At 47.0% G+C, this 17017-nt stretch overlaps 1 protein-coding gene across 6 annotated transcripts in view; it reads right to left on the bottom strand.

Moving 5' to 3' along the window:
- The window catches only part of ERCC1 (ERCC excision repair 1, endonuclease non-catalytic subunit), a 68709-nt gene that overhangs the window by 257 nt on the left and 51435 nt on the right, over positions 1–17017 (bottom strand). For all 6 annotated transcript variants that reach the window (XM_066271820.1, XM_066271821.1, XM_066271825.1 and 3 more), the window contains 3 exons: positions 1506–1605; positions 431–502; positions 145–213 (listed from right to left, as the gene is read on the bottom strand). In XM_066271820.1, coding sequence (XP_066127917.1) covers positions 145–213; positions 431–502; positions 1506–1605 — 241 coding nt within the window. The remainder of the gene's footprint in view (positions 1–144; positions 214–430; positions 503–1505; positions 1606–17017) is intronic.

Genomic DNA, 17017 nt, shown 5'->3' with positions numbered 1-17017 from the left:
AGTTTGGGCTGGTCTCCACCCTCTCTGGGTCTCGGTTTTCTCCATCTGCAGGAGAGGCACTGTAGGACTTCTGAAACCTTAGCACTTTGGGATTTGGGGCCGCCTCCTGCCTCTGACCCTTAATTCCATTCCCCAAGCTCTTACCTTCTGGGGCCCCAGACCCGGGCACAAGGCCAGGTCTTCCCGTGATGCAGCTATGAGCTGTTCCAGAGACTGAGGAAGGTGGGAAAGAAGGGTCAGGAGAGTTAAGCATAACACTCTACCCCACCCCAGGTGATCAGGGGTCTAAGTATTCCTGGAAGAAGGTGAGGTCCTGTGGGAGGTCAGGGGAGGCAGAAAGGGGGATAGGGATGGAAGGGAAATGTGGGGGGATTCCTTGAAAAGGCACAGGGGTAGAAATGCCTGTAGGGACACAGGAATCCTTCCTTACCCCAAAAGTAGTCAGGAGGGTCTGACTGTCTGTTTTGTTGACTGACTTCACGGTGGTCAGACATTCAGTCACCTGGAAGGGGAGGAGGCAGAGGTGATAGAAGAAAGGAAAGCAGGACTGGGCCTGTGAGGGCAGGCTGTCCCCAAACAGCCTTGCATGCAGGAGGTGCTCAATAAATGCCCTTTTACGGACTAATTGAAAGGTCAACTCTGATTCCCAAGTAGCTGAGAGGGTGGCTGTCACATGATGAGAAGAGAAATGCCGCTTATCTTGAGCTGGTTCTGTCCGAGGGAAGACTATAGGCTCTGAAGTCAGAGTTGCGTTCAAAACCAGGCCCTACTGCTTACCCCCTGTGAGATCCTGGGCACACGGACTGACCTCTCTGGGCCTTCCTTTCCAGGCAAATGGGGGTCCTAGTGGTGCTGACCTCAGGGATGGCTGCAGGCATCCACCATTACTCTACCACTGGAGCCCAGATTCAACAGTTCATTCAGCAAATACGCCCCGAGTACCCACTGAGCGCTGGGTGGCACTGAGGACATAGCGGGGACCAGCCCCAGCCCTCCTGGGACTCCCAGTACAGTGTGGGAGACCAATGAGTTTCGCAGTGGTGACTCAGATGGGCTGGGCTGGGCTGGAGGAAGGAGTCCAGCCGGGGCACTTGACCCGGCCTGGGGATCAGGAAGGGCTTCCTGGAGAAGGGAGCATCAGCGCAGAAGGAAAGATAGGGTCAGGCAGGCGGCAGAGGGGAGAGAATGGGCACCCACTTAGAGAAGCAAACTGCCTAGGGGAGGTGACAATGCGAGGGCAGGGCAGGTGGGGCCTGGTAGGGCCCAGCATGAAGGCCAGGCTCTCCCCGCGGGCACTGCGGAGCCACAGGAGGGTTGTGAGCTGTGGAGGGCGGCATCGGGTTTGTGCTGAGGAAGACCCCTTTAGCTGCCGTTCCAGTGGTAGAGGGAAGACTGGATGCTGAGTGTGGGGTTGGCGTGGAGGCATGACTTGAGATCAGAACTGAAGCTCAAACACCCAAGAAGGAGCTGGGGGAGGCCTGGGCAGGGAAGCAATGTGGCCTCACCCGGGAGACGAAGTCCTGTTCCAGCTTCTCCATCAGTAGGTCTGCTGGCTTTTGCTCATAGGCCTTGTAGGTCTCCAGGTACCGCCCAGCCTCCTCGGGGCTAGGGTAACGGAACATTTGGGTCAGCCACATTGAGAAGGGTCATGTTTTAGATTGATTTCATCATGGTAGCAGTAATTGCTGAGGCTAAGAATTCCAAGCTTTTGTGTGTGTGTGTGACAGAGACAGAGAGAGGGACAGACAGGAAGGGAGATGAGAAGCGTCAATTCTTGGTTGCACCTCCTTAGTTGCTCATTGATTGCTCTCATATGTGCCTTGACTGGGGGTCTACAGCAGAGTGAGTGACCCCTTGCTCAAGCCAATGACCTTAGGCTTCAAGCCAGCAACACTGGGGTCATGTCTATGATCTCATGCTCAAGCCAGCAATCTTGGGGTTTCGAACCTAGGTCCTGTGTCCCAGTCTGCTGCTCTATCTACTGTGCCACTGCCTGGTCAGGCCCAAACTCTTAATATGTGGAAAAATGAACATTTTCAGCCTCCCATAAATGCCCCCTGGGTAGTGGCCCCTACTGTGTTTATGCTTACACATCTTTTCTGGCTAAGGACCAGAGTTTAGGGCCCTGACCAACAGGGTTCAGGGCCCCTTCCCACCTGAGTGACCTGGTCCAGTGATTTTCACCTCTCTGGGCCTCAGTTTCCTCATCTGTAGAGTGGGGTAGGGTAGATGGCAGAACTGTGACAATTAAATGACTCAACACACTGTAAGTGCCTGGGACTTAGAATCCTGTTTAAGAACCGCTAGCTGGCCCTGGCCAGTTGGCTCAGTGGTAGAGCGTTGGTGTCCCAGGTTTGATTCCTGGCCAGGGAGTGCAGGAGTCCCAGGTTCGATTCCCGGCCAGGGCACACAGGAGAAGCACCCATCTGCTTCTCCACCCCTCCCCCTCTCCTTCCTCTCTGTCTCTCTCTTCCCCTCCCACAGCCGAGGCTCCATTGGAGCAAAGATGGCCCGGGCGCTGGGGATGGCTCTGTGGCCTCTGCTTCAGGTGCTAGAATGGCTCTGGATGCAACAGAGCGACGCCCCAGAGGGGCAGAACATCGCCCCCTGGTGGGCATGCCAGGTGGATCCCGGTCAGGCGCATGTGGGAGTCTGTCTAAAAAAAAAAAAAAAAAAAAGAACCGCTAGCTGTTCTGGAAGGGAAGTCAGCACCCGGAACCTCTGTGCCAGGTTTGAGAGAGAAAACCCAGAACGCTATTTATTTTTCCAACCACAGGGAGAAGCCACATGAGAATTCAGCCTCCTAACACCAAGAAAAGCAGCTCAGAGTTTTTATATAATGCCCACTTTTGGAAGGCAAGCTCTGAGCACTGACTGCTGACTCTTTTTAAAATTTTTTTGTATTTTTCCGAAGTTAGAAGTAGGGAGGCAGAAAGACAGACTCCTGCATGCACCTGACCAGGATTCAATCCACATGCACACCAGGGGGTGATGCTCTGCCCATCTGGGGTGTTGCTCCATTGAGGCCAGAGCCATTCTAGCTCCTGAGGAGGAAGCCATGGAGCCATCCTCAGTGCCCTGGCCAACTTTGTTCCAATAGAGCCTCGGCTGCAGGAGGGGAAGAGAGAGACAGAGAGGAAGAAGTGGGGGCAGGGTGGAGAAGCTGATGGGTGCTTCTACTGTGTGCCCTGACTGGGAATTGAACCTGGGACATCCACACACCGGGCTGATATTCTACCACTGAGCCAACCGGCTAGGGCCTGACTGCTGAATCTTTTATGGTAGCAAACATGACTTAATAATCATCATTAATTTTCATATTAGGCAATGTTTTTTGACATGTAATTAAGTGTTTAAAAGGTAGTGAAAACAGCTAAATCAGGGGTACACCTACCGCCAACTTTTGTATCTCTGTTAGTAGTAAAATTTTCTAACCACCCACTGGTTCCACAGTAATGGTGATTTATAAAGTAGGGAAGTAACTTTACTTTATAAAATTTATAAAGCAGCCCTGGCTGGTTTGCTCAGTGGTAGAGCATCGGCCTGGCGTGCAGGAGTCCCGGGTTTGATTCCCGGCCAGGGCACACAGGAGAAGCACCCATCTGCTTCTCCACCTCTCACCCTCTCCTTCCTCTCTGTCTCTCTCTCTCCCCTCCAGCAGCCAAGGCTCCATTGGAGCAAAGTTGGCCTCGGTGCTGAGGATGGCTCCATGGCCTCTGCCTCAGGCGCTAGAATGGCTCTGGTTGCAGCATAGCGACGCCCCAGATGGGCAGAGCATCGCCCCCTGGTGGGCATGCCGGGTGGATCCCGGTCAGGCGTTTGCAGGAGTCTGACTGCCTCCCCGTTTCCAACTTCAGAAAAATACGGGAAAAAAAAATTTATAAAGCAGAGTTACAGCTAAAGCATATAATAATGATTACTTACTAAGTACTTTATGTCAGCTTTTCACTAAGTTTGACAGAATAAATCTTTATAAAACAACTTACTATAGTTAAATCTATCTTTTTATTTATACTTTGGTAGCTCCACTACCGCCCACCATGAAAGCTGGAACGCCCCTAGTGGGCGGTAGGGACCAGGTAGACTAGCACTGAGCTAAATCATGAAAAAGGTCTATGTATATATACGGAGCAAGCACATAACTCAAATTTATTAGCACCAGGAAAATGCTGGCCTTTTTTCTCTGCAACTTAAGAAGAGTGAGTTGAATTAAAGTAAATAATGTATTTGTCTTTTTTTTTATTATTATTTATTCATTTTAGAGAGAGGAGACAGAGACAGATAGAGAAGGGAGGGAGGAGCAGGAAGCATCAACTCCCATATGTGCCTTGACTAGGGAAGCCTGGGGTTTCAAACCAGCGACCTCAGTGTTTCAGGTCGATGCTTTTACCCACTGCGCCACTACAGGTCAGGCATTGTCTTTCTTTTTTTTTTCGAGTGAGAGGAGGGGAGACAGTGAGGCACTCTCCCGCATGCACCCTAACCAGGATACCAGGATCCACCCAGCAACCAGGTCTGGGGCCCATGCTCTAGTACCGAGCTATTTTTAGCACCTGAGGCTGATGGACAGGGAGCTATCCTCAGCACCCAGACCACCAATGAAGCCATTGGCTGCGGGAGGGGAAGAGGGAACAAAAGGAGAGAGGAAGCTGGAGAAAAGCAGATGGTCACTTCTCCTGTGTGCCCTGACCGGGAATCAAACTCAGGATGTCCATGCACTGGGCTGACACTGTATCCATTGAGCCACTAGCCAGGGCCTGTCTTTTTTTTTAGACTTTATTGATTTTTAGAGAGAGAGAAAGAGGGGGGAGGCATCAACTTGTAGTAGTTGCTTCCTGTATGTGCCCTGACCAGGCAAGCCCAGGGTTTTGACCAAGCAACCTTAGTGTTCCAGCCAGGTCGATGCTTTATCCACTGTACTACCACAGGTCAGGGCTGTCTTTAAAAACAGAAATCTAAAAAAAAAGGAATCTTTTTTAAAAATTTATTGATTTGAGAGAAGAAGGGAAAGAGAGAGTCAGGAACATCGATCTGTTATGTGCCCTGACTGGGAACTGAACTGGCGACCTCTGTGCTTGGGCTGACACTGATCAACTGAGCTATCCCGCCAGGGCAATAATGTATTTGTCTTTTTTTATTTTATTTATTTATATATTTTTATTTTAGTGAGAGCAGGGGAGGTAGAGAAACAGATTCCCGCATGTGCCCTGACCAGGATCCACCTGGCAAGCCCACTAGGGGGCGATGCTCTGCCCATTTGGTACCGTTGCTCTGTTCCTCAGCAACCAAGCCATTTCTTTAGCGCCTGAGGTGGAGGCCACAAAGCCATCCTCAGTGCCGGATGCCAACTCGCTCAAACCAACTGAGCCATCGCTGTTGGAAGGGAAGAAGAGAAAGAGAGAGAGAGAGAGGATATGGGGGGGAGGGGAGGGGAGAAGCAGATGGTCACTTCTGTGTGCCCTGTCTGGAAATCCAACCAGGACATCCACATGCCAGCCAATGCTCTACCACTGAGCAAACCGGCCAGGGCTAATAATGTATTTGTGTTGAGGCATTTTCTTAACCTTCAAAATCCATCTAGTAAGCAGTTTGTTTGATTAAACGTTGATATATATATATATATATATATATATTTTTTTTTTTTTTTTTTTTTTTTTTTTTAAAGTTTATTGTATTGATTTTAGAGAGAAAGGAAGGGAGAGAGGGACAGGAACATCGATCTGCTCCTGTATGTGCCCTGACCAGGGATCAAACCAGCAACCTTTGTGCTTCGGGATGATGCTCTAATCAACTGAGCCATCCGGCCAGGGCTGATTTATATTCTTTTTTTTTTTTTTTTTTGTATTTTTCTGAAGTTGGAAATGGGGAGGCAGTCAGACAGACTTCCACAGGGGCCCGACTGGGATCCACCCAGCATGCCCACCAGGGGGCGATGCTCTGCCCATCTGGGGCATTGCTCTGTTGCGACCAGAGCCATTCTAGCGCCTGGGGCAGAGGCCATGGAGCCATCCTCAGTGCCCCAGCCAACTTTGCTCCAATGGTGCCTCGGCTGTGGGAGGGAAAGAGAGACAGAGAGGAAGGAGAGGGGGAGGGGTGGAGAAACAGATGGGCGCTTCTCCTGTGTGCCCTGGCTGGAAATCGAACCCGGGACTCCTGCATGCCAGGCCGATGCTCTACCACTGAGCCAACCAGCCAGGGCCATATTCTTTTTTTTTTTTTTTTTTTTTTTTACAGAGAGAGAGTCAGAGGGATAGATAGGGACAGACAGACAGGAACGGAGAGAAATGAGAAGCATTGATCATCAGTTTCTCATTGCAACACCTTAGTTGTTCATTGATTGCTTTCTCATATGTGCCTTGACCGCGGGCCTTCAGCAGACCGAGTGACCCCTTGCTTGAGCCAGCAACCTTGGATCCAAGCTGGTGAGCTTTTTTTTTTTTTGCTCAAGTCAGATGAGCTCGTGCTCATGCTTGGGACCTCGGGGTCTTGAACCTGGGTCTTCCACATCCCAGTCTGATGCTCTATCCACTGTGCCACTGCCTGGTCAGGCCAGGGCCATATTCTTAAGAGAAATGTTCATTTTTTTAATTCTACTGTTTCCCATAAGATGGGTTTTGCGGACTTTCAGTGCAGCAAGCTTCATTATTACTATAATTAACATTCATTCAGGATACAAGTTAGCTCGCTTCATTCTATAATTTGCTTTCATTTTTCCACTCTATAATATACTCAGGACTTCTTCCCACATTAGCAGATGGAGCTCAATCTCATTTATTTTATGGTTGAAAAATATCCTGTAGTTTGAATGTAAAGACATAGGAAGCATTCCCCCCATGAGGGCCTAGCTGTGTGCCTGTCACTGTCCTAAGCCCATTATATTCAGAAGCTTTTAGACTGCCTTGCAAGGTCCTGTAAGGCAGAGGAGAGAACAGACCAGTGGGATTGGGTCACTGGCCCAAGCTCACACAGCTGGTGAGGGACAGCTTTCTCAGAGGGCCTGTCTCATCAGCCAGGCTCCAAACACTGTGCTCTGCTATTTCCCACAAAATAGAGTAGTTTTTACACTTGCTTTTGTTTTAATATGCAACTAATACATAAATATATTTTTCCAAACATTCAAACAGTACAGAGGTACACACCAAGGGATAGGGCACAGAATACAAAAACCCTTTGGCCTAAAAAAAAACCTCGCTGGGGTTCAGGACAGAAGAAGGAGTGTGGATGTTAACAGCAAAGACAGAGACCATCAAAGTGTCCACCGTTAGGGGGTGACCTAGTTCCTTTATACAATGGAATACTCAGCAGCTGAAACGGAATGTGGATCCAAACAATGGGATACTATTCCATGATTAAAAATGAGTTAACAAGCCTGACCAGGCGGTGGCGCAGTGGATAGAGCATCGCACTGGGATGTGGAGGACCCAGGTTGGAGACCCCAAGGTCGCCAGCTTGAGCACGGGCTCATCTGGTTTGAGCAAAAGCTCACCAGCTTGGACCCAAGGTCTCTGGCTCAAGCAAGGGGTTACTCGGTCTGCTGAAGGCCCATGGTCAAGACACATATGAGAAAGCAATCAATGAACAACTAAGGTGTCGCAACGAAAAACTAATGATTGATGCTTCTCATCTCTCTCCATTCCTGTCTGTCCCTATCTATCCCTCTCTCTGTCTCTGTAAAAAAAAAAAAAAAAAAAAAAAAAAAAAAAAAAAAAAAAAGGCCTGACCTGTGTTTGGCTCAGTGGGTAAAAGCATTGACCTGGAACAATGAGGTCGCCAGTTCGAAACCCTGGGCTTCCCTGGTCAAGGTACATATGGGAGTTGATGCTTCCTGCTCCCTTCTCTCTCTCTCTCTCTTTGTCTTCTTTCTCTAAAATGAATAAATAAAATCTTTAAAAAAAATAAAAATAAAAAACCTCTCAGACTTAGAAAAACAAACCCTAAAGTATTAATTAAAAAAAAAAAAAGTTACTAAGTCATAAAAAGACATGGAGGAACCTTGCCTGACCAGTGGTGGTGCAGTGGATAGAGTGTTGACCTGGGACACTGAGGTCCCAGGTTCAAAACCCCAAGGTTGCCGGCTCAAGCATGGGCTCACCAGCTTGAGCATCGATGGGGTCATTGGCTTGAGAGTGGTATTATAGACATGACCCCATGGTTGCTGGCTTGAGCCCACAGGTCGCTGGCTTGAGTAAGGGGTCACTGGCTCAGCTGGAGCCCCCTGCTTGAGGCACATATGAGAAGCAATCAATGAACAACTAATAGTGCCACAACTACGAACTGATGCTTCTCATCTCTCTCCCTTCCTGTCTCTCGCTAAACAAACAAAAAAGACTTGGAGGAACCTTAAAAGAATATTGCTAAGAGGAAGAAGCCAACCTGAAGAGGCTACCATGAGATAACAGAAAATCTATACCGGTCTCTACCCCTGGTTCCTGGCACAGACTCCTGAAACCCTTGTAAATTTTTTCTTAATATATTGATTAATTTGAGAGAGAGAGAGAGAGAGAAACATCAATTTGTTGTTCCACTTATTCATGCCGTCACTGGTTGACTCTCATGTGTGCCTTGACCAAGGATCAAACCTACAGCCTCAGCATCCTATAGGGACGATGCTCTAAGCTACCCGGCCAGGGCCACCCTTGTAAATCCTTGAGTGGTAAGAGCACTAGGAGCATCTTTTGTTCTACTAGGTGACTCTCAGTGGGCTCCTGGATGGGGGCTGGTCACCAGAAAGTCCAAGCCATGATTAGAAGCTTGGAAGTTTCTACCCCACTCCCAGCCTCCAGAGACAGGAGAGGGGCTGCAGAGTTAAAAATTGATATCATGCTACCTGACCTGTGGTGGCACAGTGGATAAAGCGTCGACCTGGAACACTGAGGTTGCCGGTTCGAAACCTTGGGCTTGCCTGGTCAAAGCACATATGGGAGTTGATGCTTTCTGCTCTTCCCCCCTTTCTCTTTCTCTCTCTCTCTCTCTCTCTCTCTCTCTCTCACACACACACACACACACACACACTCTCGCCTCTCTAAAAAATGAATAAATCTACAAAAAAAGTTTAAAAAAATTAACCATGCCTACATGAGGAGGCCTCTGTAAAATCCCAAAAGTACAGGATTCAGAGCATCCAGGCTGGTGAACACATCCCCACGGGGAGGTGACTCCCCCCACTGCCACAGGGACAGACAATCCTACACTTGGGGTCCTCCCAGACCTTGCCCTATGTATCTCTTCACCTGGCTATCATCTGTACCCTTTATCATAGCCTTTAATAAACTGGTAAATGTGCGTCAGTGTTCCCTGAGGTCTGTGAGCCACTCTAGCAAATTCGTCTAACCTGAGGAGCAGTCATGGGAACTTCCAACCTATAGCTGGTTAGTCAGAAGCACAGGTGACTGCTACTGGCATCTGGAAGTCTGTATGGGATCTGACTATCTCTAGGAAGACAGTGTCAGGATTGAGTTAAACTGGAGGACACCCCGCTGGGATTGCAGGGGATTGCTTAGTGTTAGGGAAACCCTCCACACATCAAGAGGCCCAAAGTGAAGTGTTTCATAAGTAGTAAAGGCACACGCAGGATAAAGCCCAGAGTGGGGGAGAACTGGGCTTCTCCCTGCACGTGAGAACTGTGGAATTTTTCATTTCAGTTACATACTGGGTGGTTTCAGTAAGACATTCTGGAAAATGCAAAACTATGGAGAAAGTAAAAAATTCAGTGGTTGCCAGGAGATGGGGGAGGGAGGGATAAACAGAACAAAGGGGATTTTTAGGACAACAAAACTATTCTATAGGATATATTAGAATACTTTTGTCAAGACCCACAGAATATACAACACAACTGTAACAAATGTACCACACTGATTAATATAAGATACAAATAATAGGAGAAATTGTATGTAGGGAGAGAAGGAATATGTGGGAACTTTGTACTTCTAATAATTTTTTTTTTTTTTAGTAAGAGGAGGGGAGGCAGAGACAGACTCCCACATGAGCCCAGACCAGGATCCACCCAGCAAGCCCACTAGGGGGCAATGTTCTGCCCATCTGGGGCATTGCTCCATTGCAACTAGAACCATTTCTTAACATCTGAGGTGGAGGCCATGGAGGCATCCTCAGCTCCCAGGGCCAACTCACTCCAGTTGAGCCATGGCTGCAGGAGGGGAGGAGGAGAGGGAGGGAAGGAAGAAGGGAGGGAAAGAGAGAGAGAGAAGCAACAGTGGGAGCATCAGCAATAGGGAGAGAAAGAGCATCAGCACCAAGGGGAGGGGTAGAAAAGCAGATGTGCACTTCTCCTGTGTGCCCTGACCAGGAATTGAATCCAGGACATCCACACGCTGGGCCAATGATCTACCAAGCCAACCATCCAGGGCCTAATAAATTCTTATATAAACTTAAAAACTGGTCTTAAATAATAAAATATATTAGTTCTCTTTTTAAATATGGACACTAGCTGGGCCTGTGATGGCACAGTGAATAGAGCAGAGTCAGGAACCTATGGCTTGCAAGCCAGATGTGGCTCTTTTGATGGCTGCATCTGGCTTAAAGACAAATCTTTAATAAAAAAAATAATAGCATTAAAAATATAAAACATTCTCATGTATTACAATCCATTCATTTCCTACTGCTCATGTTCATGGTTGCAGGTGGCTGGAGGCAATCACAGCTGTCCTCCGGGACAACACCAAATTTTTATTGGATAATGCGTAACGTACACGGGTCATTGTATGGCTCTCACAGAATTACATTTTAAAATATGTGGCATTCATGGCTCTCTCAGCCAAAAAGGTTGCCAACCCCTGGAACAGAGCATCAACCTGGAACGCTAAGGTCACCAGTTCGAAACCCTGGGCTAGCTGGGTCAAGGCACATACGACAAGCAATCAGTGAACAAACAAAGTGAAGCAACTATGAGCTGATATGTCTTAGTCCCCTACTTCTCTCTGTAAAATCAATAAATAAAATCTTTTTTAAAAAATGTGGACACCTGGGCCTGACCTGTGGTGGCGCAGTGGATAAAGCGTCGACCTGGAAATGCTGAGGTCACAGGTTCGAAACCCTGGGCTTGCCTGGTCAAGGCACATATGGGAGTTGATGCTTCCAGCTCCTCCCTCCCCCTTCTCTCTCCTCTCTCTCTCTCTCTTCTCTAAAATGAATTAATAAAATTAAATAAAAGAAACATTTAAAAAAAAATGTGGACACCCGGTTGGCTCAGTGGTAGAGCGTTGGCCTGGCGTGCAGGAGTCCCGGGTTCGATTCCCGGCCAGGGCATACAGGAGAAGTGCCCATCTGCTTCTCCACCCCTCCCCCTCTCCTTCCTCTTTGTCTCTCTCTTCTCCTCCCGCAGCCAAGGCTCCATTGGAGCAAAGTTGGCCCGGGCGCTGAGATGGCTCCATGGCCTCTGCCTCAGGCACTAGAATGGCCCTGGTTGCAACAGAGCAATGCCCCAGATGGGCAGAGCATCGCCCCCTGGTGGGCATGCCAGGTAGATCCCGGTCGGGCACATGCAGGAGTCTGTCTGACTGCCTCCCTGTTTCCAACTTCAGAAGATCAAGTCTCATGTTTGTAAAGCAGTAAATCTTGCCTTGAAAAAAAAAAAAAAACGTAGACACTATGCCTGACCAGGCGGTGGCTCAGTGGATAAAGCGTCGGACTGGGATGTGGAAGGACCCAGGTTTGAGACCTCGAGATTGCCAGCTTGAGCACAGGCTCATCTGGCTTGAGCAAAAACAAACAAACAAAAAGAAACCCTCACCAGCTTGGATCCAAGGTCACTGGCTCGAGCAAAGGGTTACTTGGTCTGCTGAAGGCCCGCGGTCAAGGCACATATGAGAAATCAATGAATGAACTAAGGTGTCGCAATGAAAAACTGATGATTGATGCTTCTCATCTGTCTCCGTTCCTGTCTGTCTGTCCCTGTTTAAAAAAAAAAATGTGGACACTATATTGGAATACTACACAGCTGTAGAAAAGAAGAATGAGGCTGCTCTTGTTACTGACATGGAGAAGACCTCCCGGTAATGACAACACAGGGCACAGAACAGTATACATACAGTGCCAACTTATGATGGATCGACTTAGGATTTTTCGACTTGACAATGATGCGAAGGTTATACACAGTAGAAACCAGCCAGGCTAAGCTATGATGTTCTGCAGGTTAGGTGTATTAAATGCATTTTCATTCTTATATTTTTAGCTTAGAGGGGGTTTATTGGGCTGTAACCCATCATAAGCCAAAGAGTATCTGTACATAGTATGCTCACTTCTGTCTAAGGAAGGAAGAAAACTAAGATGTTTTTGTTCACGCTGCTTGCGTTTTATAGAAACATTGGAAGGAAACCAAGAAACCAACAACAGCGGTTACCTGTGGAGTGAGGGAGAATGGAGGAGAGAAGGGATAGAGACTTCTCTGTATGTATTGCTGATTATGTATATGTATACAGTATATATATAGATGCTGTTATGTTGTTATATACATATACCATTTTCATATCGCTTCCTTTTGAACATGTTATGGCCTGTGTCATTGTGGATTTGCACACACAAGCAGAGATCATCAGGAAGTGGAAAGTTCAGCTCTGGCCAGGTGACTCCATAGATAGAGCATCGTCCCAGTGCAGAGGTCTTGGGCTTGATCCCCGGTCAGGGCACATACAAGAAGCAACTAATGAGTGCACAACTAAGTAGAATAAGTTGGTGCTTCTCTCTTTATCTCTTGCTCTCTCTCCCCTCACTTCTTCACTCTAAAATCAATGGAAAAATTTAAAAAAGAAAAAAAGAAAAACAAATACATGATCTCACTTATATGTAGAATCTAATGAACACAGTAAACTAAGGAACAAAATAGAAACAGAGGCAGGGTTAGAAGGAACAGAAGGACAGCTGTCAGAGGAAAGGCGGATCCCTGGCCGGCTGGCTCAGTGATAGAGCATCAGCCCAGTATGTGGATTCCTGGTCAGGGAACACAGAAGCACCCATCTGCTTCTCTACTGCTTCCCCTCTCGCTTCTCTCTCTCTCTCTCTCTTCCCTTCCTGCAGCCATGGCTCTATTGGAGTGAGCTGGCCTGGGGTACTGAGGATGGCTCCATGGCCTGCGCTTTGGTGTTAAGAAGAGCTTGGTTGCCGAGCATCGCCCCCTAGTGGGCTTGCCTGGTGGATCCCAGTGGGGCGCATGTGAGGGAGTCTGTTTCTCTGCCTCCACTCCTCTCACTGAATTAAAAAAAAAAAAAGGGAATGGGGATGAGGGGACAGGATCAAAGAACGAGAAGGGATTAGCCAAATTATATATATATATAACATATAGATACAGATAACAGGGTAGCAAGTCACAGAGGGAAAGGGGGATGGAGGTAGTGAGAGGGGGTAAAGGTGGTGAAATGGGAATGGAAAGAGACTTTGCATGGGGAGCACTATATACAGGAGGTTGAGGGTGTTATAGTGAGACACTTGAAACCATGTTAACAATTAATTTTAAAAAATAAAAATATTACCTTTCTAAAAAAAAAAGAAAGTACAGGAATTTTTATACCTATTTATTTAATTTCTTGGGGTAACATGGGTTAAAAAAATTACATAGGTTTACTTTTTTTTTTTTTTTTTTTTTTAAACAGAGACAGAGAGAGAGTCAGAGAGAGGGATAGACAGGGACAGACAGACAGGAACGGAGAGATGAGAAGCATCAATCATTAGTTTTTTGTTGCACATTGCAACACCCTAGTTGTTCATTGATTGTTTTCTTATATGTGCCTTGACCGCGGGCCTTCAGCAGACCAAGTAACCCCTTGCTGGAGCCAGCGACCTTGGGTCCAAGCTAGTGAGCTTTTTGCTCAAACCGTGCTCAAGCTGGTGACCTTGGGGTCTCAGCATCCCAGTCTGACGCTCTATGTACTGCGCCACCACCTGGTCAGGCAAAAAATTACATAGGTTTAAGTGTATAATTCTATAATTCTATAATATATAATCTGTATATTGCACTGTGTGTTCACCACTCAAAATCAACACTTTCCATCATCACATATATAGGGTCCTCAAGTGACAACAGTCTCAATGTACAATGTTTTGAGTTTACGATGCTCATTCCCATAAAAACTTTAAAAAATTGAGGCACGAGTGCTTTGGCTTTCACCATTAGTGTAGTACTTATGGACTATGTGGGCGAATTAGTTTGTGCACAGCAGAAGAATACGCAGCATTCTTTTCTGTGGCTTAGTTGTGTTTTTATACTCTTGATTATGACTTCACAACTGTGTCGGGGTAGGGAAGTGACTTCGGCTAGGGTGTGTTTTGACTTACACCAAAATTTGGGTTATGTCACTGTTGTAGAAATGGAACTGTGTCGTAACCTGAAGACCGTGTGTGTGTGTGTGTGTGTGTGTGTGTGTGTGTGTGTTTTTAAGATTTTATTTATTGATTTTAGAGAGAGGAGAGAGAGAGAGAAAGAGAAAAGTGGCAGGGAGGGAGCGGAAAGCATCAACTCTAGTTGTTTCACCTATGGGCCTTGGCCAGGCAAGCCCAAGGTTTCAAACTGGCGACCTCAGCATTCCAGGTCATCACTTTATCCACTGTGCCACCACAGGGCAGACAAAACACTATATATTATATTTGACCCCCTTTACCCATTACTAACATGTCTCCTGCCAACCAAACATGCCAGTGCCCATTTAATATTATCCATCTCGATGTTTTCACCAAATTAATGGGTAAAAAATGGAACTTCATGGCCCTGGCCAGCTGGCTCAGTGGATAGAGCACGGACTTGGTATATGGACATCCTGGTTCAATTTCCCAGTCAGGGCACACATTAGAAGCAACCATCTGCTTCCCTCCCTCTCCCTCTTCCTCTCCTGCAACTAGTGGCTTGATTGGTTCGAGCATCAGCCCCAGGCACTGAGGATAGCTCAGTTGGTCAGGCATATCAGCCCTAGGCACTAAAAATAGCTTGGTTGATTCTAGCATTGGCCCCAGACAGGGTTGCCATGTAGATCCCAATCAGGGCTCATGCAGGAGTCTGTCTCACTATCTCCTCTCCGCTCACTTAAAAAAAAAAAAAAAGGCACCTCATTTTTCAAAATTTGTTTCTCCTGTTAAACTGTATTATGGTTGATTAACTATCCATGTATTTTTGCCTACCTGTATTAGAATTTTTATTTATTTATTTATTTATTTATTTTATTTTTTTTGTGTGGCAGAGAGAGTCAGAGAGGGACAGACAGGCAGGAAGGGAGAGAGATAAGAAACATCAATTCTTTGTTGCGGTTCCTTAATTGTTCATTGATTGATTTCTCATATGTGCCTTGACCCGGGGGGCTATAGCAGACCAAGTGACCCCTTGCTTGAGCCAGCAACCTTGGGCTCAAGCTGGTGAGCCTTGCTCAAACCAGATGAGCCAGCGCTCAAGCTGGTGACCTTGGGGTCTCAAACCTGGGTCTTCTGCATCCCAGTCTGACGCTCTATCCACTGCACCACCACCCAGTCAGGCTGTATTAGAATTTTTAAAAACTATACTACCTTTCACGGACACAGACAATAGTGTGGTGATTATGGGAAAGAAAAGAGGGTGGGGGGAGGTAGAAGAGGGTAAAAGTGGGGATAAATGGAGACGGAAGGAAACATGGCTCTGGGTGGTGAATGCAGGGTGCAGTGTACAGATGAGGCATTATGGAATGGTGTACCCAAAACCTATGTAATTTTACTGAATAATGTCACCCCAATACATTCAATTTTTAAAAATCGGGCCACCTTTTTCTTATTGACTTGTAAGAGGTCCTTTAGAATATGTTTAAATATATTCATATGAATATAAACATTTAAATATATTTTACCATATAAATTAAATACAATTTATATGTCCATATATAAATTAGGGATTTTTTTTTGTGACGGAGAGCCAGAGAGGGGGACAGATAGGGACAGACAGACAGGAAGGGAGAGGAGAAGCATCAATTCTTCATTGCGGCACCTTAGTTGTTCATTGATTGCTCTCATATAACCGAGTGACCCCTTGCTCAAGCCAGCGACCTTGGGCTTTAAGCCAGCGACCTTTGGGCTCAAACCAGTGACCATGGGGTTTTGAACCTGGGTTCTCAGCGTCCCAGTCCAACGCTCTATCCACTGTGCCACCACCTGATCAGGCAAATTAGGGATTAAATCTGTTATATACAAAATATAGCAAGTCTTTTCTTATTTATCATTTGCCTTTTAATTTTATTTACAGTATCTATCTCTTAACATCCAGAAGTTTCAAATTATAATTTTCGCAAATCAGCTGGTATTTGCATTATGAATTTGGGGGTTTGTGTCTTGCTTTAAAAGACTTTTCTTACCCCAGGATTATAAAAAATATTCTCCTATAAGATTTCTTGTAACAGTTTTTACTGAAATTAAAAAAAAAATTTGTCAGAATTTACATTTTGTTTACAGTGTGAGAAATGGATTCTTTTTTTTTTCTAATTGGAGAACCAATTTAAATGGCCTTTAAAAACCTAGATACATGGCCCTGGCCGGTTGGCTCAGTGGTAGAGCATCGGCCTGGCGTGCAGAAGTCCCGGGTTCGATTCCCAGCCAGGGCACACAGGAGAAGCGCCCATCTGCTTCTCCACCTCTCCCCCTTTCCTTCCTCTCTGTCTCTCTCTTCCCCTCCCCCAGCGAGGCTCCATTGGAGCAAAGATGGCCCAGGCACTGGGGAGGCTCCATTAGAGCAAAGATGGCCCAGGCGCTAGAGTGGCTCTGGTCGCAGCAGAGCAATGCCCCGGAGGGGCAGAGCGTCGCCCCCTGGTGGGTGTGCCAGGTGGATCCCAGTCGGGCGCATGCGGGAGTCTGTCTGACTGTCTCTCCCCGTTTCCAGCTTCAGAAAAGAAAAAAAAAACCTAGATGTGTAAGGCCCTGGTTGGCTCAGTGGTAGAGCACTGGCCTGGCATGTGGAAGTCCCAGGTTCAATTCCCGGTCAGGACACACAGGAGAAACTCCCATCAGCTTCTCCACCCTTCCCCCTCTCCTTCCTCTCTGTCTCTCTTTTCCCTTCCCGCAG

This window comes from Saccopteryx bilineata, chromosome 3, assembly GCF_036850765.1.
Source record: "Saccopteryx bilineata isolate mSacBil1 chromosome 3, mSacBil1_pri_phased_curated, whole genome shotgun sequence".
Classification (NCBI taxonomy): domain Eukaryota; kingdom Metazoa; phylum Chordata; class Mammalia; order Chiroptera; family Emballonuridae; genus Saccopteryx; species Saccopteryx bilineata.
The sequence above is the reverse complement of the archived record's forward strand: the minus strand, read 5'-3'. Positions and strand labels throughout refer to the sequence as shown.